The 22,621-nt window shown below is 40.8% G+C and overlaps 1 protein-coding gene across 3 annotated transcripts; it reads left to right on the top strand.

The window, feature by feature from the left end:
- The first annotated feature begins 253 nt into the window (after positions 1-253).
- Ccnj (cyclin J) lies at positions 254-20,298 on the top strand. Of its 3 annotated transcripts, none has more exons than XM_048338587.1 (6): positions 254-395; positions 941-1,050; positions 7,031-7,241; positions 16,131-16,430; positions 16,553-16,676; positions 17,206-20,298. In XM_048338587.1, exons 2-6 carry the CDS (start codon positions 982-984, stop codon positions 17,615-17,617), a joined length of 1,116 nt encoding a protein of 371 aa, XP_048194544.1. In that variant the 5' UTR covers positions 254-395; positions 941-981; the 3' UTR covers positions 17,618-20,298. The 3 variants fall into 3 exon arrangements, with proteins under 3 accessions (XP_048194544.1, XP_048194543.1, XP_048194542.1); XM_048338586.1 differs by having other exon boundaries at positions 16,550-16,676; XM_048338585.1 differs by having other exon boundaries at positions 16,517-16,676.
- Positions 20,299-22,621: the final 2,323 nt, after the last annotated feature.

The following is a 22,621-nucleotide window of genomic DNA, read 5'->3' as shown; positions in this document are numbered from 1 at the left end:
ACGGGCTTCGCGGTTGGTGGGGCCCAGGCCCCCCGCGGCCCGAGCGCCAGGCAGGAGGGGGGGGGTGGGATGCAGCCAGGGTCCCAGGCGGGGGGCCGCCGAGCCCGGAGCAGCCGCCCGGCGCCGCACCTGGACTCTGCCCGGCCGCCGATTGGACGGCCCGAGGCGACCCCGCTGTATCGCGAGACGAGATTGGCAGCGCCGGGCAGCATGTGCCCCCGCGCTGGCTTTGTACGCCGAGCCGCCTGCCGGTCCTTTAACAATGGGCGGCGCGAGCGCCCCGGCGCTGGGCCCGAGCTGAGGCCGGGGCTTCGCGGCCGACTGTCCGCGGCATGAGCGGGGCCGGCACTCCCCGCACGCCGGCGGGGCTGGGGCTGTGAGGGCCGCGGTTCCGGGTAAGGCCGCCGCCGCCGCCGTAGGACCGGGGGGGCTGGGCCGGGCCGGGCCGGGCCGGGCAGCGGAGCGCCGGGGGCGAGGCGCGGAGCCCGGACGGCTCGGCCTTTTGTTCACCTCCTGGGGCCGCGCGATCCCGCGCGTTCCTCAGATCCCGGGGAGCAGCAGCGAGCGGGGCCGCCGCCGTGGGGACCCGGAGCCGGCGCGGCAGGGTGGGCGCTTTGCACCCCGGCGGGACGGGACTAGTGTCCCGGACGCCGCTCCAGGAGCCCGGGGCTGCGGAGACCCGGTTCCGGCCTCCCTTTTCCGCTTGTCCGGAGCTCGCGTCCGGGGTCGCGCGCGCGTGGATCCCTTCTCGCCCGGCTTCTGGAAGGCCAGTTCCCCAAATGAGGGAGCTCCCGCCGGGTGGGGACTGCGGGGCCTGGGGTGGGCGCCGGGCGCTGGACGACGCCGGGGAGGATGAGCGGAGGTCACACCCCTCGGGGGCCGGGGGTCGCAGGGAGGCCTCCGGCGGTGACCGCGTCTGTCCGGGGCGTGTCTCTTGCAGACTGAAGTTGCCGCGTCTGTCTGGGCGCGCCGCCGGGTTCCATGGAGCTGGAGGGGCAGTGGTGGCGAGGACAGCTGGCTGCCGACATTCACCAAGCTCTTCGGTACAAGGTAAGATGCCCGACCTTCCCGCGGCCAACGCCGGCCGGGTTTCCTCGCCACCTTCACGGCCAGAAAAAGCGATTTTGCTTATTTACTCAAAAGTTAATTCCTTCGTTCCTTCCCTGGGCTCTTATCAGAAGAACCTGCGACCTACATTGGGGTTTGAGGAGGTGATGCGTAGGGCGTGGTACAGTGTCGGAGAGGGGCGGTGGAAAGGGTGCACCATGGGTTTGATCTTGTGTTTAAAATGTGTATGTTTATGCTAAAGTTTGATGGAAAGTTTTTATATCCTACACTTCCTACTCATATAGAGCTCTCTTATAAGTCACATTTGTACATAACTAAAATCCCCAGCCTGTTCGCTGACCTCTTTTGAGATTTTGGACCGGTTCATTTGCAAAATAAGGAATCGTACGAATAGAATGTAGTATCTTATGAAAAGTGAGTCCTGTATGTGGGCTTAGAACAGCGCTTGGTATGTGATAAGCACTAAGTGTTGCTATTACTTGCCACCTAAGATTTGTGGCTGGGCAGAAAGCCTTAAGAGGGAAGGAGCACGCCTCTCATTCATAACAAAGGCAGAATGTGAACCTGGTAGAATTAATTTTTTGTTAAATACACTTTTCTTACACAAAGTCTGTATTGCTGCTCTTAAGTGAGACAGATTAATGGGCCAGTTCTGCTTTAATATCCTACAGAAAAGAGAGATCCAAAGGATCTCTAGCTTAACTCAGTTTCACCTTGGCTAAAAAGAACTATTAAGTGTAGAAAAGTGAGAAAGAAGCAAAGCAGCTGTCTCTGTAGAGTCAGTTCTGGCCTTATAGTATTTATCCTGGCATGATAATAAACATATATCTTGAGTTTGCTGACCAAGTTAAATAGTTTGGAATATCTAATTCTGACTTGTTTGTTAGAATTGTGTCTTTGACTAAAGCTTGAGATTTCTAAGTGCTATGTCCAGATACACTTTTTATCTTCATTTGAGAAATAACCATCTTTCAGTTTAAAATGTTCTTTTCTAAGTGTCAGGCTTTTTATCATTCTCGTATGTGGTGAAATTAATTACTAGAGAGATAGAAAATGTGTGTTCATTTGTTTTGTTTTTTGGTGCTAGTGCTGGGGCTTCAACTTGGGGCTTGGACACTGTCTCTTAGCTTTTTCTGCTCGAGGATAGCACTCTGGTAGTTAATTAGAAATGAATCTCACAGACTCATTTCCTTTTTGGGCTGGCTTTAAACCACCATCCTCAGGTCTGTTCCTCTTGAGTAGCTACAAGTATAGGCACAAGCCACTAGCACCTTGCAAGAAAGGGTGGTAAAGTGCTCTACCACTTTAGCCATGCTCCTAGCCTGACTTGTGCTTTATGTGTAATTTAAATCATGAGTGTTTGAATTAACTTTGTCAGTTAAGGTTAGGGATAGACTTAAAAAAAAAGATTTGCTAAATGCTTTTATGTGCTTGATCTAAGAAATCCAAGGAAGACCACACTGCACTCAGGTTGTTTATGAACTGTCAAAGGACAAAATAGTTCAGAGTCTGAAAGAATGTCACTGAAAGCTGTCTTGGGCCACTTGTGATAGCGTGTCCTGGGTTGACTTTATACTATCTCTATTATGTAGAGTATGTTCATGATTTGACACATTGGCCACACTTTACAAAAAATCAACATTAAGTAGTAGAACTTGAAGAACTGGAGAGACCACTATTTGTAGTACAGTGAAGTCCTGGAAGTTAAAATGAACATTTCTCATAGAAATGATAGGCTAATTCACAGTTATTAATTGCTGATTTAGTTGCATAATCATTGGTTTATCCAACATGTTGAGTATGTGTGCTTGGTGATGAAGCAGATGTGGGAGTAGTAACCGAGTGACACAGACAGCAGCTCTTCATAGAACCCCTTTTTGAGAAGTAAATAAATCAGAGCACCGGAGTTTATGTCTTCCTTTGGGCAGTTGCCATGTAGATGCTCTCATTGTCTGTTTAGACCCATCAGGACTTTAAGAGAAGTAGCACAACTGGCAGCCTTGTGGTCTGTAGGAAAGAATGAAAATACAGTGAATGAAATCCTCTTCTACCACAAATGCCAGCCATACTGTTTTAGAAAAACAATTTAATACTAAAAAATGCCTACAAAGCAGCTTTTGCCTTAAAAGCTTGTGTTTGTGTGTGTCTGAGTGTCTGGTTGTGGGCTTTGAATGCAGGGCCTTACACTCAAGGTGGTGTCTTACATACTTTTCTGCCTCCAGCTATCTTCAAACTGGGATCCTTATGTTCTCAGTTTCCCGAGTAGCTGGGACGCAGGCATATGCCACCAGGTCCAGACTTCGTTTTCATTCTTTTAAACATTTAGCTACATACACCAATGTCATAGTATTGGAAAGTGTTTTTAGTAGCCCTCTTGACAAATGGGAACACTTTTAGCCTTGTGTAAAACATTAAAGAAGCCAGGTGCCAGTGGTTCATGCTTGTAGTCCTACTCATGAGGCTGAAAGCTGAAGATTGTGGTTCAAAGCCTGTCCAGGATTCTCAGGTGTCCCTGAGACTTTTCTCTCCAATTAATCACAGAAAAAAAGTAGAAGTGGAGCTGTGGCTCAAGTGGTAAAGTATTGTACAAAAGGAGCTCAGGAATAGTGCCCAGGCCCAGAGTTCAAGCTTCAGGACTGGCAGAAAGAAAAAAAGAAAGAGAGAGAGAGGAGGGAGGGAGGGAAATTAAAAAAGGTATACAGACTTTTACACTTCTCAGTATTTCTTCTAGGTCTTTATTGTACCTTGGCTGGAGAATTGGCCTGTTGGGGGATGGCACTTAGAATGTTGAGCCAGTGAGGACTTGAAACTGGAGATGATGCATTTGGCTTTTTTTTTTGGCCAGTCCTGGGGCTTGGACTCAGGGCTTGAGCACTGTTCCTGGCTTCTTTTTGCTCAAGGCTAGCTAGCACTCTGCCACTTGAGCCACAGCGCCACTTCTGCATTTGGCTTTTCTATGCTTTGGTGTTTTGAGTTCCTGAGAAGCAAGTGGGAGTAAGAGTGTTCATTTCTAGGGAATTGGGAATACACAGAAGAAGCTTGTAGGCTGAGAAAGCAGACTCATTTCTCGTGTTGCCTAATTGTATTACCCGGACAAAGAGAACAAATTCTTTTTTTTATAGCCATCATTATTTTTTTAATAATAATTACTTATTTATTGTCAAAGTGATGTACAGAGGAGTTACATTTCTTATACTATTTGTTACCTCCTCCCTCACTCCCCCCTCCTCCTTTCCTTCTCCCCCCATGAGTTGTTCAGTTGGTTTACACCAAACGGTTTTGCAAGTATTGCTTTTGGAGTCGTTTGTCTTTTTATCCGTCATCTCTTGATTTTCATATTCCCTTTCACTTCCCTGGTTCTAATACCAGTATATACAGTATCCAGGGTACTCAGATGAGATACAGTGATAGCGCGGGGACAACCAACCACAGGAAGGGGATACAAGAGGATCATCAATAAAAGAAGCTATGTTTCACATGGCATGTGAAAGTAATTACAACAGTGATATAACACTAGTTTCCATAACATGGAGTTCATTTCACTTAGCATCATCTTATGTGGAGAACAAATTCTTAACAGTCATCTGGTTATACTTTACCATTTAGAAAGACAAAGCCAGGTGCCAGTAGCTTTTGCCTATAATCCTAGCTACTCAGAAAGCTGAGACCTGACCTGAAGTATTGTTGTTCAAAGCCAGCCAGGGCATAAATGTCCAATAACCTCTTATCTTTAATTAAGCTGCGCAAAAGTTAGGATAGAGATGTGGCTCAAAGGCCCTGAGTTCAAACGCCACTACTGGCAAAAAAAGACAATATAATACAGTATAGACAATGAAAATGTATTGGACACATGGCCCTTAAGTTTCTTGATTCTGTTTTTGGTAAGGTTAACATAGTTAAAACTAAATTCCATTTATGTGTCCTAGGGTTTTCCAGAGTGCTTGTTCTTGCTTTGTTTTCCCCCCACTCCTTTCCTTCTGAGCTCTGTTAGATCATCTTCCTCAGCATTCTAGTAATACCATGATTATAATATTTTATTGCAATGATCATTGTATATTAACTCACCTGCTACCAGAAGCTTGAGACTGAATTTACAGTGCTAACAATACCCCAGAGGCAGAAACAACTCAAATGCCTGTGGGCAGTAAATGAATGGATAAACAGAATATGAGATGGACAGACTAGTCAGGCTTGTAATAGGAATTCTGGCCTGGTGCTGGTGGCTTACGACTATAATCCTGGCTACACAGGCTGAGAACTGTGGACCATGATTTGAAGCCAGCCTGGCAGGAAAGTTCCTAAAACTCTTATCCTAATTTACCACCAGAAAACCAGAGGTGGTGCTGTGGCTCAATGTGGTAGAATGCTAGCCTTGAGCAAAAGAGCTTAGGGACAGTGCCCAAGCCCTGACCAAAAAAAAAAAAAAAGAATTCTAATATATGATATGTAGATGAACCTTGACACAAAAGGACTATTACTATATGTTAATAATGGACAAGTATCTGTTCAAGTCCCTATTTACAGTTCTTTAGGCTATAATTGTTGGCTCATATGGTAGTTCTTTGTAATTTTTTGAGGAATTGGTATTCCATTGTCTGCAGTCATTGCACCATTTTACATTACCACCAGTAATGCACAAGGATTCCAGTTTTGCATGTTCTTGCCAACACTTGTTTTCTTTTTTAAAATAATAGGGGTATGAAATAGTATCTTATTGTACTGGCTTTGATTTGCATTTTCTTAATGATTAATGATGTTGAGCATCTTTTCGTGTGCTTCTAGCCATTTGTATATCTCTCTGAAGAAATGTCTATTCAAGCTTACTTCTAAAATTGGGCTATTTTGTTATTGTTCAGTTGTAGGATACCTTTTTGTGTTAGTCCTGGGTCTTGAACTCAGGACCTAGCCACTGTTCCTGGACTTCTTTGCTCAACTAGTGCTCTACCAGTTGAGCCAAAACTCTACTTCAGCTTTTTAGAGACTGATGTACTTTCTTGCCTGGTCTGGCTTTGCACCTTGATCCTCAGGCTCCTAAGTGGTTATTGGCACCCAGGAAATCTTTATATAATTTGGAAAGGGCTGGAACCCAGTTTTCCAGTGCTTGCCTATCATGTACAAGGCCCTGGATTCATTCCTAGTGCTACAAAAATAAATAATTAGCAATGATGTAAGAAATCTTAAAAATAATTTAGATATTAATCCCTTGTTAGCTTTATGATTTATAAGTTGTTCTCATTAAGTGATCTGCTTTTCTTCTCTGTTGTAGTGTCTTTCAGTATTTATCTTTAGTGCCTTTTATTTCACATGTGCTTTTGATATCTTATCTGTTACTTCAACCTACTGTGGTACTTGTTCAATTTCATTTCTGTATTATGCTTCTCTGACAAAATGAATTTAAAGCTTTCCATTTTTCTCTGTGCTTTTGAAATCTTTTAAAATTATAGAATTCTTCCAGTATTCTAAAACTGAGCTAGTATAATGTGTTTCTGAGATTTAACACTGATGGTTAATTTTTTAGATGTATAAAAGGATGATAGCCAAGGAAAAGTCATAAAACTGCCAATGGGAAACATGATTAGAAGATGCTAATGGATGCATGCAACCCTACAAATCACTGCCAATATACTGTAGTATACAACATACCCAAAAGCCTGAGCTTCCAGTAGCAGGGTGTATTTAGTAGTGTGGTTGGGTTTTTGTTAGGGACATTATTCTGAGAAAACCCAATAGAGAAGGTAGGATTCTCTTTATTATGTGGTAAAGAATAAGCAAAAGTGTTTCAGGCCAACTTTTAAATGCAGATTGTTATCCTCTCAAGGTTTTCATTTCTTTGTCTTTTCAAGAAAAGTGTGTTTTGGGTACTTATAGCATTAATAATGTTGGAAAAACAATGTTAAGTCTTTTCACTGTTGTGATAATTCTACAGGTTGTGTCCAACTAAATGTGCTTGTTCTTGATTTAGGAGCTGAAGTTGCCCTCCTACAAAGGCCAGTCCCCTCAACTAAGTCTCAGGAGGTACTTTGCTGACTTGATTGCCATCGTGAGCAATCGCTTCACACTCTGTCCTTCTGCCCGACATCTTGCTGTCTATCTACTGGACCTATTTATGGATCGCTATGACATCTCTATCCAGCAACTACATTTAGTTGCACTATCCTGTCTTCTCCTAGCAAGTAAGTATAAATTGGATCTATCTATATGACTAGAATCGCCATTGTTTATATGATAAAGTTATGTAGAACTTTGAATTATTACCAAATCTTATTCATTCCAGTTTATTACTATCAAGAAGTTTATGTTGAAAGTGCTTCTTGGCACTGTAATCATCAATAGTGCATTTAAAAATGGTTCTAGAACTGGGTGCTGGTGGCTCACACCTTAATCCTAGCTACTTAGGAGACAGATATGAGGATCATGGTTTAAAATCAGCCCAGGCAGGGAAGTCTGTGGGACTTTTATCTTCAACAAACTACGAAAAAAGCTAGAAGTGGAGCTGTGGCTCAAATGGTAGAGAGCTAACCTTGAAAAAAAGAAGCTCAGGGACAGCAACCAGGCCCAGAGCTCAAGTCCTAAGACTGGCACACACACAAAAATAAAAAGTTCTGTAGCAATTAAGAGAGCATGTGCCCAAGTCTTATATTCTGAAGATTCTGATAGTAATATAAATTCTAGGCTACTAAAGATCTACTACTGAGTTAGAAGCTACATAATAGAACATGGCTAATTATTAACCTTTTTAAATTTCTAAAGGCAATTTCGGTGTACCTTTTCAGTTGAGAACCATTCTTTTAAATCAGTGATTCACAACTAGGAACAATTTTGTCCCATAGGGGACATTTTTTCAGTAAGAGGAGACATTTTTGCTGGGGGGGCGGGGGGAGAGGGGTGTACTGCTAAAAACCTGTGATAAAAAGGACTAATCCCTGGAACAAACAATTCTCTAGCTCAAAACATCCTTGGAGATAAAGTTGAAAAACTCTTGACTTAAAGGTGCCACCATACTCTTCTTTTGTTAGCATACTTCATAGTTCCATAATAAGTTAGCTTAATTTGCTGAAAGTTCATGAGCAACTATTGCAAATGGGAAAGCCTTTGCTGTGCTGCAAAATAGAATCTGACAAAGCCAGTTGCTGGTGGCTCACACCTGTATCTTAGCTACTCAGGAGGCTGAAATCTGAGGATAGTGGTTCAAATCCAGCCTGGGCAGGAAAGTCTGAGACTTATGTCCAATTAACCAAAAAAATCTGGAAGTGGAGGTATGGCTCAAGTGGTAGAGCACTAGCCTTGAGCACAAAAGCTCAAGGACAGTCCACACACCCTGAGTTCAAGCCCTAGGACTGGCACCAAAAGAAGAAGAGGAGGAGGAGGAGGGGAGAAGGGGGAGGAATAATTTGACAAGCTGACTGGGGGGGGCGGGGGGAAGGAAAGAAATAACCAACCCTTGGGGGTTGGAGGCATGGCTCCAGTGGTAGCACACCTTCCAATGAGCATAAAGCATCAGATACCAAGTTTGAGCCCCATTCTTGGACCAATAAAAAGGAACTTGACTTGATGTCCAGTGCAGTGTGGACCGAGCTACTAGACCTTTTGGTGCCTCTTTCTCTTAACATCTTGTGTCTCATTCCATTGTTTGCTAAGGGCCAAATCCACACTGAAGTAGAAAGGGGTCAAGTAACAAATCGAAATGGAGGTTTTCTTTTGGCAATACGAAAGATTATATTCAGTACTGAAATTGAGTGGATAATGTTGCTCTTCTATATTGTCTGGGTTATCACCATAGAAAGTTAAACCCTATTTCAAAGTCGTATTTTGACATATCTCTTTGATTTTCTTTACCTACCCTTATTTTTCCTATGAATTAATTACCTCAACCACTTAATTTTGAATGTCTTTTTTGTAAGTTAAAGTTTCTTGTATGTAGGACAGACTGAATGTAAATAAAACCCAGCCACATGATGACTTCCCTTTGTTGTGGGTTTAGGTTTAGATCGAACCTTCTTATGTAGCATTTAGAACCTAGCACCTTTCCAGTCTCATGTAAACCTTGAGCCAGATTCTTAGTAGAAGACTGTCTTTTCTTGACTACGTTTCCCCTTTAATCAGTTGTCCTTTAAGACCCAGACACATCTCCTATTTCCTTCCCCATCCAGAAGGCAAAGGTAATACTTAAACATTTATAATTAACCTTATTTAACTCTTAATTAAAGTTTCATGGTCCTAGGTAATCACGTGTACAATGCTGTATGTATTTCATCACTGGCTGTGAAGCTATTTGGGGTTTAATTATTTGCTTAAGATTGGAAAAACCCATACTTGACAGGTGAGCTATATGAGAATCCGCAAATAAAACTGCTTTTATCCCACAGAATGTTAGTTTATTATAGGTTTAGCTCATAACAGAAAGACACTGGCAATCAGACATGCAAGTTAGGTTCTTTTAAAAACTTGGGCATCAGGGGCTGGGAATATGGCCTAGTGGCAAGAGTGCTTGCCTCCTACACATGAAGCTCTCGGTTCGATTCCCCAGCACCACATATATGGAAAACGGTCAGAAGGGGCGCTGTGGCTCAGGTGGCTGAGTGCTAGCCTTGAGCGGGAAGAAGCCAGGGACAGTGCTCAGGCCCTGAGAACAAGGCCCAGACTGGCCAAAAAAAAACAAAAAAACAACAACAACAACTTGGGCATCAGTAAAAAGTCATTTTTGGCCTGCTGTGGCTGTCACTGTCATTTTGCCTCTCTGAAGTCTCATTTGCTCAGCTTGCAGTTCTTTAAGTGTGGTGTGCCAAGTAGGAGGCTCTTGGTGGACTTGAAATGATGGATGATGCATATGCAGTTCATAGACTAACTTATGTTACTGAATAAAATTCATCCATAAAGAAGTGACTTAGGGCTTACTAAACTGGTTACTCATCAATTACCTGTCATTACTAAATTCACTGAGGACTCTCCTAGTTAATAAGAATTTTTGAGTTGAGCATGGTAACACATGCCTGTTGTATCCCCTACTTAGAAGAATGAAGCCAAGTAGATTGCATTAGTTTAAGAATAGCTAGGTAACATAATGAGACCTCACTCAGAAAAGCAAATGAATCTCACTCACCATGACTTGCTTGCTATAGGTGCTATCAAGTTCACACAATCTAGAGGAAAGGTAATTTGTTTTTGTACTAGCTTATGTTGGTTGAAATGGAGTTTTCACTTCTTATATCTAAATTACACGTTACAATGAAAGTCATGATCCATTTGCTTTAATTAAGGATTATTGGCTTAATCAAAATGGTAATATGCAGCAGGACTTTTTTGTGCTTTTTGTTTTTATCTTATTTTCTAAAAACCTGGCTTTAGAATCAGTATTTGCTGTGGTTCAAATGTGGATCCTTTTTCACATATTCATGAAATAGCTGGATGTCTCTTCCCCCTTTATTCTGCTGACACCCATGATGCCTTTTTCCTGCAAGAGAAAAAATGCTTTTACATTCTTCCTTGTCCACTTGAGAGTAGGAATTATGTGGCATCCCTTCAGGCTCTCAGCCCCCAAGTAGGCAAAGTCAAAAGCTAGGGCTGTCAATCCTGCTGTGGGGCCAGGAAATCAAAAGAAGCTGGTCCTTAGCTCCAACCTCTTACCTTTACAGAAAAAAAAATGCTTATAAGCTGATGGATTGTTTTAAACTTACGGAATTCTGGTGTTTCATACAATCACTTATTCTCTCTTTGGCAGTACTGGGCCTTGCATTTGTTTGGCAGGCACTCTACCATTTGAGCCCACCACCTCTAGCCCCTTTTGCTTTTTAGTTAATTTTTGGTCTAGGGTCTTGTGTTTTTTACTCAGGATGGCCTGTGTAAATGGGATGTTGAGTGTGTCCACCACATACATCGCTTCATTGAAATAGGGTCTCATTAACGTCCTCCTTGGCTACTCTCGAATTGTAATCTTCCATACAGCTAGGATTATAGTCATGAGTCACTACTCCTGGCCTTTAAAAAAGTTATTGTTAGCATAAGTTACTTGTACCAAAGGAGTTTCATTATAGTATTTGTTTACACTCCCATCTTATATTTGTATACCAGTGGCGGGTCTCCCATTAGGTATCATAAACATTGTTCAAATGCTGCTCCTGTATTTGCAGCATTGAAAGCTGTTCTGACCCTCTCCTATGTTCCTTCTGTTTTGGGGTAGTATCTTCTAGTATGAAGAAGAGCTTCTAGCTGATAGGATCAGGTGACTGTTGGTTTTCTATTATATTAAAGTTTGGCAACAGTAGATAATGTGGTCAGAAACATGAAAAAATAGCATTGTAATGAGTAATTTTCACATAGACCTTCTATAATCTTTAGAATTTCAATCTTTAGACTTATTTAACATTTATGCTGTTTTATAATGTATAATCTTTAATCTGGCCCCATATCCCAAAAGTTCTGGCATATTCTAAAATGGACCAAATTTATTCAGCCCTTTCCTTCCCTTGGCTTCTATGACTAGCATTAAACTAACTAATTTACAGCAGTCTTGAAAATGAGACTTCTGGTAATATGTTCAAGGTCTTATGTAACTAAGAAATGATCTTGGCATTAAGATGAAAACAAAATTAAAATTGCAGGATTTTAGAGACATGATTCCCTACAGATGCTTGTTTCTCCTTGTTTACTGGTGTTGAATTAGCAAAGTTTTATACTTGATTATCTGTTAAGTGAAAAATAAGACATTCCACATTTGATTTGACTTATATTTTAATTTTTAGTGAGCCTAGATTTTTTTTTCCTTTTCTTGTTCTTTACCCATTTAAAAAGAAATTAGATTGACGGTCTTAGAAACTTGTGAGGATTCTCAGTATATATTTTCTACTTTAATAATAAAAGAATAGAATGAGCTGGGTGCTGGTGGCTTATGCCTGTAATCCAAGCTACTCAGGAGGCTGAGATCTGAAGGACTGCAGTTTGAAGTCAGCACAGGCAGGAGAGACTCTTATCTCCAATAAACTACTCAGAAAGGCTAGAAGTGATGCTGTGACTCAAGTGATGGAGACCTAGGTTTGAGTACAAAGAGGCTCAGGGACAGTGCTCAAGCCCTAAGTTCAAGCCTCAGGACTAACAAAAAAAAATAAAAATAAATAAAAAACAATAGACTGTACAGCCAGGCCCTAGTAGCTCACACTTGTAATTCTAGCTACTCAGGAGGCTAATTTCTGGAAGATTGCTTTTCAAAACCAGTCAGGGCAGAAAAGCTTGCAAGACCCTATATTTCAAATAACCAATTAAAAAAACACAGGACTGGAGGTATGGCTCAAGAGATAGAGTACAGGCCTAGCAAACACAGTACTGTGAGTTCAGACTCTAGTAATGACCCACCACCACCAAAAAATAATAACTAATAATAATAGTTATTATTAAATAATGTGAATTGGTTGAGTCACAGTAACATTAGGCCCATGCCCTGCATAACTGTGCAAATCTCTACCACATACTTTGATTTACTGCTGGCTTTGAAAACATGCTGATTTCCATGGCTGATCTTAATAAATATCCTGTTCAAGGAAAGACAACCTGGTGTTTTGTTTCTGTGGTCTCTTAATTCTTTATTTTCTAGGAAGCAGATATAAATTTCCTGTGTTCTTATTTCCTGTTTGGGCCCTTTATCAATATAATCACATGGCTTTTGGTATTTCCTTTCAATTGAAGAACTGATCTTTGTGATGTACATAGTTTTGTGGATAAGTAAACTTGAAACACAATAAAAACCGTATTCAGGGCAATTAAAAACGATAGGCCCTAATGTAGGTATTCATTGGTGTTATTGCAGTTTTTGAAATCCTTTAATTATCCATGTAGTTGAATATAGTGAAATATATATATATAGTAAAAAAGTCCCCCAAAACTTAAACCTGTATTAGAATCCACAGTGTGATTATTTCTGTAATGTGCAAGACATTTTTAACTTTGTAAATCAGCATGTAAACCCATTCACGTTTATATTAGCCAAATATTTGTAGAGAAGGCTGTCATTCTGTTAGTTGTCCCAATATAATCTGGTGCAATACTTGGTTTAGAAGTTCAGATTTGAAAATTCTAACACGAATCTTCATTTGAGCTTCCATACTTTAACAGAAGTGGCCAGGCTTACCATCTTAATTTCTTGAACTGTGAAATTGATTGTAGACAGTTTTATTTTTCATGTTGAAAGTTTCAGGAAGATGTATAAAACAACCCTAATTCCTGAATTATGGTGAATTATAGTATATTTTCCCTTCAAAGGAACTTTAAGCATGATATAAATAAACTCATTAATTTTTACAATATTCCTTTGAAGTATATTGCCAGTTTTGCTGTGCTACACAAACAGCAGGGTGCTTTGAAAGCCTTAATGATTCATCCTGAGGGACTGGACCAAATTCCTAGTTCAGTCTTCCTCTACAGAATTTCACTGTATTATGTAGGAACAATGGTTTCCATTTCTGCCTCAGTGATGATGCTCTGGCTAATTGTTGTGACATGGACAACATATATGCTATTGGCTGAACATGAGAAATTTATCTTTATGTGATTTGAACTGGGAAGGGCTATCTAGACTCAGGAAAATCTGCATTATGTAAGTTTTGGATGCTGTCTTTAGTTAAAAGGTGGTTTAGAGCTGGGTGTGGCCCATGCCTGTGCAAACCCAGCTACTCCCTGGGCCTGGGGCAGAAAAATAACACAGGTTCAGGCAGCCTGGGCAACTTAGTGAGACGTCAAAATATAAAGAGCTGGGGGTCTTATAGTGGTGTATAGCATTTGTCTAGAATATACAAGGCCCTAGGCTTTATCTCCAGTGCCACAAAGCCCTCTCAAATCATGATTTAGCTCTAGAAAGGTTCACAATTTCTCTGGAGCAGTAGCCTCCATCTCTCCTGTTCTTTGGGCTTAGATATTTCTCAGGACAGAAGCTTAGGATCTTCTGGTGTCCATGACAAAACACTTCTATCCCTGTTATGGTCCTTGAGCAGAGACCAAGGCTGCAGCATGTTTTCACCAACCCCAGTTAAGGGTAAGAGAAGCAAACCCCTTGGCTGTACCCTAACCCTCTGCACTGAGCAGACTTGGTCTCTTACCATTAACTTTGCCAGGTACCTTTGACACAGGCCTGGAATCCTAGCTACTTGAGAGGCTGAGCTTGTTGGGGACATTGGCTTGAGACTAGCCCAAGGCAGAAAAAAGTTCAGGAGATTCCTTCTCAAAGAAGATCTGGATGTGGTTGGTAGTTAGTGGTTACCCTAGCTACTGGAAAGCCTGTGGTGGGAGGTGGATCATATCCAGGCACATGCCCTGGTAAGAAGTGAGACCCTATATCTGAAAAATAAGAAGTAGAGATCAGAGATGGAGGCATATCTCAGAGATAAGAGTTCCTTGCTTAGCAAGCACAGACCTGAGTTCAAACCCCCTGAAAATTAAAAAAAAATTCTTAGAAAAATTTTGGACAAGTGTAAATAGTATCTATTAATGAGAAATTATATTTATAATATGAGTATTTAAACTTTAATGTAAAATATAGCAAATAGCCAGTCGCTGGTGGCTCATGCTTGCAATTCTAGCTACTCAGGAGGCTGAGATCTGAGGATCGCAGTTCAAAGCCTACCCAGGCAGGAAAGTCCATGAGATTATCTCCAATGAACCACCAGAAAACTGGAAGTGGCGTTGTGGCTCATGTGGTAGAGTGCTATCTTTGAGTTGTAAGAGCTCAGGGACAGTGCCCAGGCCCAGAGTTCAAGCCCCACCACCACCAAGAAAAAAAAATATATATATATATGTATGTATGCATATATATATATGTATGTATGCATATATATACATATATATATCAAACATTGAGAGAAGGCATGCTTATAATAGCTTCTTTCATGGAACAAAGACCCCCTCCCCCCCCCCAAAATAAAAGGACTTGGACAGCTCGTTGGTTCTATTGCTTTTGTTCGAATATCTAAACAATGCTTGATAGTATTTCCTTCAGCGAAAAGTTGTAGAAGTACCTAATATACATAAAGTGTTTGCTTAGAAATTGATACTGATATGTTAGATAGTACACAATCTATAGAAACAGTGGTCTGGGACTGGACAGATAATCTTACTCCTTAGCTCTGCATAGATTTAAATCTATGGATGGGTATTTCCCGAAAAGAAGATGCCTTTGAACAATTTCCATCTAACTTTCATGTTCTCTTTATTCCTATCTGCTTTGTGAAAGGGGATTTAAAATAGGATAATAAAGAATTACTTTCATTTATTATAAAATAGACTTATTTGGACTTTTGGGTGGTGTGTATGTGTGCATGTGCGCACATGTGCACTGATATTGGGGCTTGACTCCTGGGCCTTGTACTCTTGCTTGGCTTTTTTACTTGAGGTTAGTGCTCTACCACTTGAGCTACAGATATTGGTTAATGGAGATAGTCTCGTGGCCTTTTCTGCCCAGGCTAGCAATCCTTAGATATTAGCCTGCTGAGTAGCTAGGACTAAAGGTGTGAGCCACTAGTGCCTGGCTTGGAATTTGCATTTTTAATTCGGAAGAGAGACAGGACTTTTTGTGGAATGATAAGGGATTATTTTAGATAACCACTCAGCTTCTTCCCTAATTTCTTTTATCTTTGTTACTGAGATTCTGCTGAACATATACCAAAATGAAATTCTTAGGGCTTACTTAGTTTATTTCAGATAACGTTATAACATTAACTTGTTTAAAGCTCTCTTCTACTGTAAAATAATCCTTTTTTTTTTTTTCACCAAATACCACCTGCCCACAAAAAGGAAACTTTCTGGCAAGAATCAACTGGTGAGATTTGAGTTATTTTTTTAATTAGTACATACGATTGATTCCTTTGTACAGTAAAACACAGATCAAATATTCAAGCACATGTTTCTCAGAAGGTGAGGAAAGTTGAGGGAAATATAGAAACAGAGAGCTCTGTGGCACAATCATCATGAAAAGTAGGGGAGAAATGTCTTTGCATCTAAATCTGGTCACTTAGCCTGCAAATCCCATTTAACTGATTAGACCTCTAATAATCCTGCCTTAACATTTTTCCTTTTCTTACAAGGTAAATTTGAAGAGAAAGAAGATAGTGTGCCTAAGTTGGAGCAGCTCAACAGCCTGGGTTGCATGACTAATATGAACCTGGTATTAACAAAGCAAAATTTGCTGCATATGGAACTATTATTGTTAGAAACCTTTCAGTGGAACCTCTGCCTTCCCACAGCTGCTCACTTCATTGAGTATTATCTCTCTGAAGCTGTACATGAAACAGATCTTCATGATGGCTGGCCAATGATCTGCTTGGAAAAAACTAAACTCTACATGGCCAAATATGCAGATTACTTCCTTGAAGTGTCCCTGCAAGGTGAGTTGTTGTGAATGCCAGTAAGTGACTTGTGCACCGTGAATCATGTATTCTGTTGCTTAAGTTCATTTTTGGTGTCTCCACAGATTATGCCTTTCTAAATTATGCACCTTCTTTAGTAGCTGCTGCATGTGTGGCTTCTTCGAGGATTATACTTCGTCTTTCTCCAACATGGCCCACAAGACTACATCGCCTTACTGCTTACTCCTGGGATTTCTTAGTGCAGTGTATTGAACGGTTATTGATGTAAGCCTTTCTTGCCCTGGTATTTGTAATTCCTTATTCACATTTTTCTTCATGTATAAGGTGCCCTAAAAACAACTCTTCAGGGCTGCAAAGCTCTTGGATATATGGCTTCTGGCAGCTCCTTACTGCCACTAGTAAACCACTGTAGGAGTAGTACTCTGTCCTGGTGGATTGTTTGGCTGTTCACCAGTAGAATGATGCTAGATACCTGAAAGGGAAAAGGCCCTCTTGTATGTTTCTAGTCCCATAATTCTGAGATAGTTGCAGCAAAATCTTTCCCCATTCCTATTCCCGCATCTTGGAATCTTAGGGGCCACTAGGATGTAACTGAAGTGACAGCCACACTTAACAAGACCACAGTGCTTTTTGTGGACTTATCTTAAAAGCTGGAAAGAACTTCCAAAGCTACCCACATAGTTCATACCATAGGAAATGGCTTTGGGAGGATTTGGGGAGGTCTCATTGTTGTGTGGAAGTGTGTGGGGACATCTTCTTGAGTAATGTTGTTTCATTTCTCTCCATGTCTCAGTGCTCATGATAATGATGTGAAAGAAGCAAACAAACAGAGAGGGCAGTCAGGCCCTCAGTCAGCACAACTAAGTGTGTTCCAGACAGCCTCCCAACCCTCACGGCCAGTTCACTTCCAGCAACCCCAGTATCTCCACCAGACTCATCAGACCTCGCTGCAGTATCGCCATCCTGTATCAGATCAACCCAGCTGTCAGCAGATTGTATCTACCACACACACCTCATCTTACACACTACAGACATGTCCTGCTGGCTTCCAAACGAGTGTTCAGAGCCTTGGGCACATGCAGACTGGTGTTGGGATGTCTCTAGCAATACCAGTAGAAGTTAAACCCTGTCTGAGTGTTTCTTACAACCGGAGTTATCAGATAAATGAACATTACCCTTGTATTACTCCATGCTTTGAAAGGTGATTGTATACAAGTGATAACTGACCCAAACTGTTAGGACTTGCAGCTCTGGGGCAGGCTCTTCAGAAGGAAAGGGATCCAAATAACACCAGAACTCTGCAGGTCCCACAGTAGGAAGACTGAATATCCCTGCACACCCCTGGTTATCACAGCGTCATGAGTGTCCTGTTACAGCAAACCCCTGTGTAACAAAAATGTTCAAGCCTTAGCTGATGGTCCCAATATTTCAAAATATTCAACACAGCAGAAGTTTTGGACAGACTCCAGATTGCCATTTTGAGATTTGACCTCTGGTAGGCTTGGGCTCTTGGTTGGCTTATATGTCAAGGACTAATGTTTATCTGTGGACTTGCCAAACTGTTTTTCATGAAGGAAAGTTAACAGTATTACTTTTTGAAGAAATCTTTTTTTAAATTCAGTTTTGAGGGTTTTTTTTTAACCTAACGTGAATTTCTAAGTTTAAATTCACCTATGCTATACCAATTTGTGCATTAAAAGTTTGTTTTAGATTATTCTGTATAACTTCTTGTCATAGATAATGTAGGTATCTGGATTTATTTACTAAAATTAGAGGTGGAGTTAGGTCTCTTATCTTGAAATCTTGCTTATGTTTCTTTGCATTTTTCCCTAAATGATCAAACTCACATCATTAGAATTAAAACACATTTAACTCAGGGAGTTTGAACTACTTGGAAACACTTAACTAATGCATCATGTTTTGGGAATGTTAAGAGTGTGAACTACCTTTATAACACGTTAAACTACTCCCCTAGGACGTGTTTTCCAATGAGAACATATTGTAGCCCAGAATGATTGAAGTATGGTTCTGTAATTCATTTATAGGTTTTGAATTTGTCAGTGCAATTGAGATTTATAATCTGATTTGATGTTATTCCCAAAAGTTTCTTTCAAGGGAAGGAATTGTTAAAATCTGTCCATACTAGAATATAGTCCTGTAGGTTATTCTGGAGCAGAGAGCAACAGGGTCTACTCAGGTAGTGCTAGCCTAGCACTTGTTATATGGAAGACAGCCTCCAGCTGGTTGGTCTGAGCAGGAAGGGGTACTGATTACAGGATTGCAGTAGCTACTATCAGTTGGGACATCTCACTCTGCTGGTGGTGAAAGCAGCAACAGTCATTATCATAAAGGCAACTTGGGCATAAAATGTTTCGCAGAGTAGACATTAAAAAGTTAAAAATGAGGTAACTGGTAAATACATCCTTATCTGTGGGAGGAAATATTTGGTAGACAGAAGTTTCTGGTTTAAAAATTAGTAAGGTGTGTCCATTTGTGTTTTTTTAAAGGTAGCACTTGACTAGAAGGGTCCGCATGGCAGGTGTGTGACTGCCACAATGTGCATTGAAGACAGACTGGTTACAGAGCTGTGGGTATGCAGCAGGTGATTCTATAATCAAGCCAATGGCCTTCGTTACAAAGGGAAGGGCTCAGCATAGGAGTGGGGTGATCCAGAAGGCTCCAGTAGATGAGTATGAGAGAGTGGCTTCTGCCAGCCTGAATTCTTAGAAGACATATCTTATACTTAAAAGGAAAACACATCTAGAGTACATAGGGTATAATGTGGACTTCTTAGTCTAGCAAATGGAATAAAAGCCACTCAGGTAAACATTCATGACCCTTTTTAAACATGACAATTGTTTTCTGAAAGTATCATCACTTTTCCTCTTTAAAAGGGCTGCTAATTGGATTTTGATCATTCTTAAGAAAACTTGAATTATACAGGGGAAAGTAGGTTCAAAAGATATATCAGTCAGGTGTGAGTGGCTCATGTCTGTAATCCTAGCTACTCAAGAGGCTAATATTTGGGAGGATCTAGGTTCAAAGTCAGCCCAGAATGAGAAGTCCATGAGACTCGTATCTTCAGCAAAAAGCTGGGCCAGAGGTACAACTCGTTAGTAGATTGCCAGCCATAAGTAAGCAAGCTGAGCAAGAGCGCAAGGCCTTCATTTCAAACCCCAGTTCCAGCACAACAAAGAAAAAATGTTCATTTTTACAAATAGAAGCCAGCAACCTTGAATCCAATTTTCAGTATTGTAACTACCTCAGAAATGCTATGAATGTAAGATAATTGGGATAAAGATCCTAACTTGAAACAACAACCAGTGCCTGTGGTAATTTAATGTCTTGTCAAATGGTTTTATTGATTGGTTTATACGTCTCTTGTTATAGAAAAATATCTTTTTGAAAAGTTTATTAACACTTTTCCAATTTATATTTTAAAAAGCTAAAGAACACTGGATTAATCTTTTTTTTTTGAAGGGGGAGCTTAGAGTAAGATAATTGGTTAATTGATTACTATTGCTGCATACCCAGGGTAGGGTGGGTTTTTAAAACATTAGGTTTCAATATAAATACAACTCAGCAACTGTTAGCTTGGGGGGCGGGGAGATATGTAGGGCTGTTTTGTTTAATTTATTGATTAGTCTTTGAAGATTTTTGTTTCTTTTTAATTACTGGACCATCAGATGTCTACTGTGAAAAGATTAATGGTATGTATAAAGGGCTTTACCAAAGTCCACTGGAAAAAACACTACTCAAGTACAGACTGTAAACCAAAATGTATCTGTGTATGACATAAATTACAAATAGCGAGTATGGTGCTAAAGTCTACACCAATGGAACTAGATGAGTGCTATGCACTTAATTTTAAAATAAACTAGTTTTCACTAAAGTGGCCTTGGTGTTTTTGTTGTGAATGAAACTTGTACTTTATAGCTCCTTGAAGTCATGCTATTGTATTAGACTTGCAGTCATGGTTATATTTACTCCGAGGTATACAGCTGTGGAATATAGCCATGGCAGTGAGACGCAGTTGGCACTTCACATATTCCATCCTAGGCATGCAAGCCCACAAGACCACATTGGACACCACGTTTGCCTTTTGAGCTTACATTGGCTGTAAGTTAGCAACTACAGCCTTTGATTTATTATACAATGATGCAGGCTTGAAAAAGCTTATATCTACAAAAGGTAGGGACAGCAAAAGTCCAAGGATTTGAGAGAAGTGGGTCAGCAGTCTGTTTGCCTAATACCATTTACTTCTTAATTCAACTTAAACCTTGACAGATGGAATTTGGTTTGAAAAGTAAGCTAATACATTTGTACAAGTATGAGGTCACTTGCTCTGGCACAATGAAAGGTTTTACAATAACCAATCTTCAAATGAATTCATACACAATGTCCTTTAGGGCTGAATTTAGAAAGCAACAGGCATTCCACCTCAGGGCAAGCAGTGAGTTGATTTTGAACCCAAGCAGCAAATTGGAAACAACTGTCTTGGTTCAAAAAAATGGCCACCTTTCAAGCCGGTTACATATGTAGCTTGATAGATCATTTCTTTCTCCTTATTCCTAAACACCCAGCTGACCTGGTATTCCATTTATAAAACATTTCCTCAGTCTATAAAGTACTGTCAGTTACTCCAAGGGATCTGATTTTAAAATAGGAATAACTGAATTGTTCACATTCTAGTTTTTCTCTCGTGGGCTATGTTTATTTTTTTTACTTTTTTAATTGTCAAACTGTTTATTTTAAAATAGCCTTTTTATCTAGATTTATAGAATTAAGGTTTTTTTTGTTTTTTTTTTTGCCAGTCCTGGGCCTTGGACTCAGGGCCTGAGCACTGTCCCTGGCTTCTTCCCGCTCAAGGCTAGCACTCTGCCACTTGAGCCACAGCGCCGCTTCTGGCCGCTTTCTGTATATGTGGTGCTGGGGAATCGAACCTAGGGCCTCGTGTATCCGAGGCAGGCACTCTTGCCCCTAGGCTATATCCCCAGCCCTAGAATTAAGGTTTGGTGGTACTAACTGGAGAAAAATTTCCATCTTATGACCTCAGAAAATGAGAGGTGAAATACTCAGCCAAGAATGAAAGGTTGAGGGACTTGATGCTGAAGTTGTGTGTGGTACTCTGTGCTGTAGTCCTAGCTGTGCAGGAGGCTGTGTGGCAGGATTGCTGAAACCCAGAAGTTGTAGATGAGCCTAGACATACATACATACAAACATAGATACATACATACATACATCCCAAGCAAAAAGTGAGACCTTGTCTCCACAAACAAGCTAGGTGTGATGATGTGTGTCTGAGATCCCAGTTACAAGGGAGGCCACACGTAGAGTTGCAGTTTGAGGCTGGCTCAGGCAAAAATTGTGACCCTATCTGAAAAGTAAGAAAACAAAAAGAACTGAAGGTGTGGCTCAAGTGGCAGAGCAGTTGCCTAACAAGCACAATGCCCTGAGTTCAAACCTCAGTACCACCAAACAGGTAGTAAAAATAGCCAGGCACAGGTGACTCACACCTGTCATCCTAGCTACCCAGAAGTCTGAGATCCAAGGGATCATGGTTCAAAGCCAGCCAGCCCAGGCAAGGAAGTCTATCACGCTTTTATCCCCAATTAACCAACAAAAAGCTGGAATGAACTGTGGCTCAAGTGGTAGAGTGCTTGAGTACAAAAAGCTCAAGGATAGTGTCCAGATCATGAGTTCAAGCTCAATGACCAGCATACACACACACACACACTCCACATACACAATAATAAAAACCAGTTACGATTTTTGTTTAAAAGTCTATATATGCCAGCATTTCAATTTTAAAATACCCGTTCAAGAAACAAAAGATACTCCATACTTAATGATAGTGTTAGAATGACATTTTGAAAGGAAAATATTGTATGTTTTATAATAATGTACTTCTGAAAGCAAAAAATGGTAGCAAGAACTGAGGGTATAGTTCAAGTGCTAGAGTACCTGCCTAGCAAGACAAGACCCTAAGTTCAAACCCTAATGCCACCAAGAAAAATGGCATCAAAATATGTGTGCATGATTGACATATACTATCACAAATTTAGTCCAACACAATTTTTGGAAAACATTCCTAATAGGAAGTGATGACTTGTTTAATTTATTCAGCAGATGTTTACTGAACACTTACTACATGTTAGGTACTTGGGATTCACATATGAAAAAGAACTGGTCCCTACTTTTCCACTATC

Source organism: Perognathus longimembris, chromosome 2 (genome assembly GCF_023159225.1).
Source record: "Perognathus longimembris pacificus isolate PPM17 chromosome 2, ASM2315922v1, whole genome shotgun sequence".
In the NCBI taxonomy this organism is placed as follows: domain Eukaryota; kingdom Metazoa; phylum Chordata; class Mammalia; order Rodentia; family Heteromyidae; genus Perognathus; species Perognathus longimembris.
Note: the sequence above shows the minus strand (reverse complement) of the source record. Positions and strands in the feature narration are given on the sequence as shown.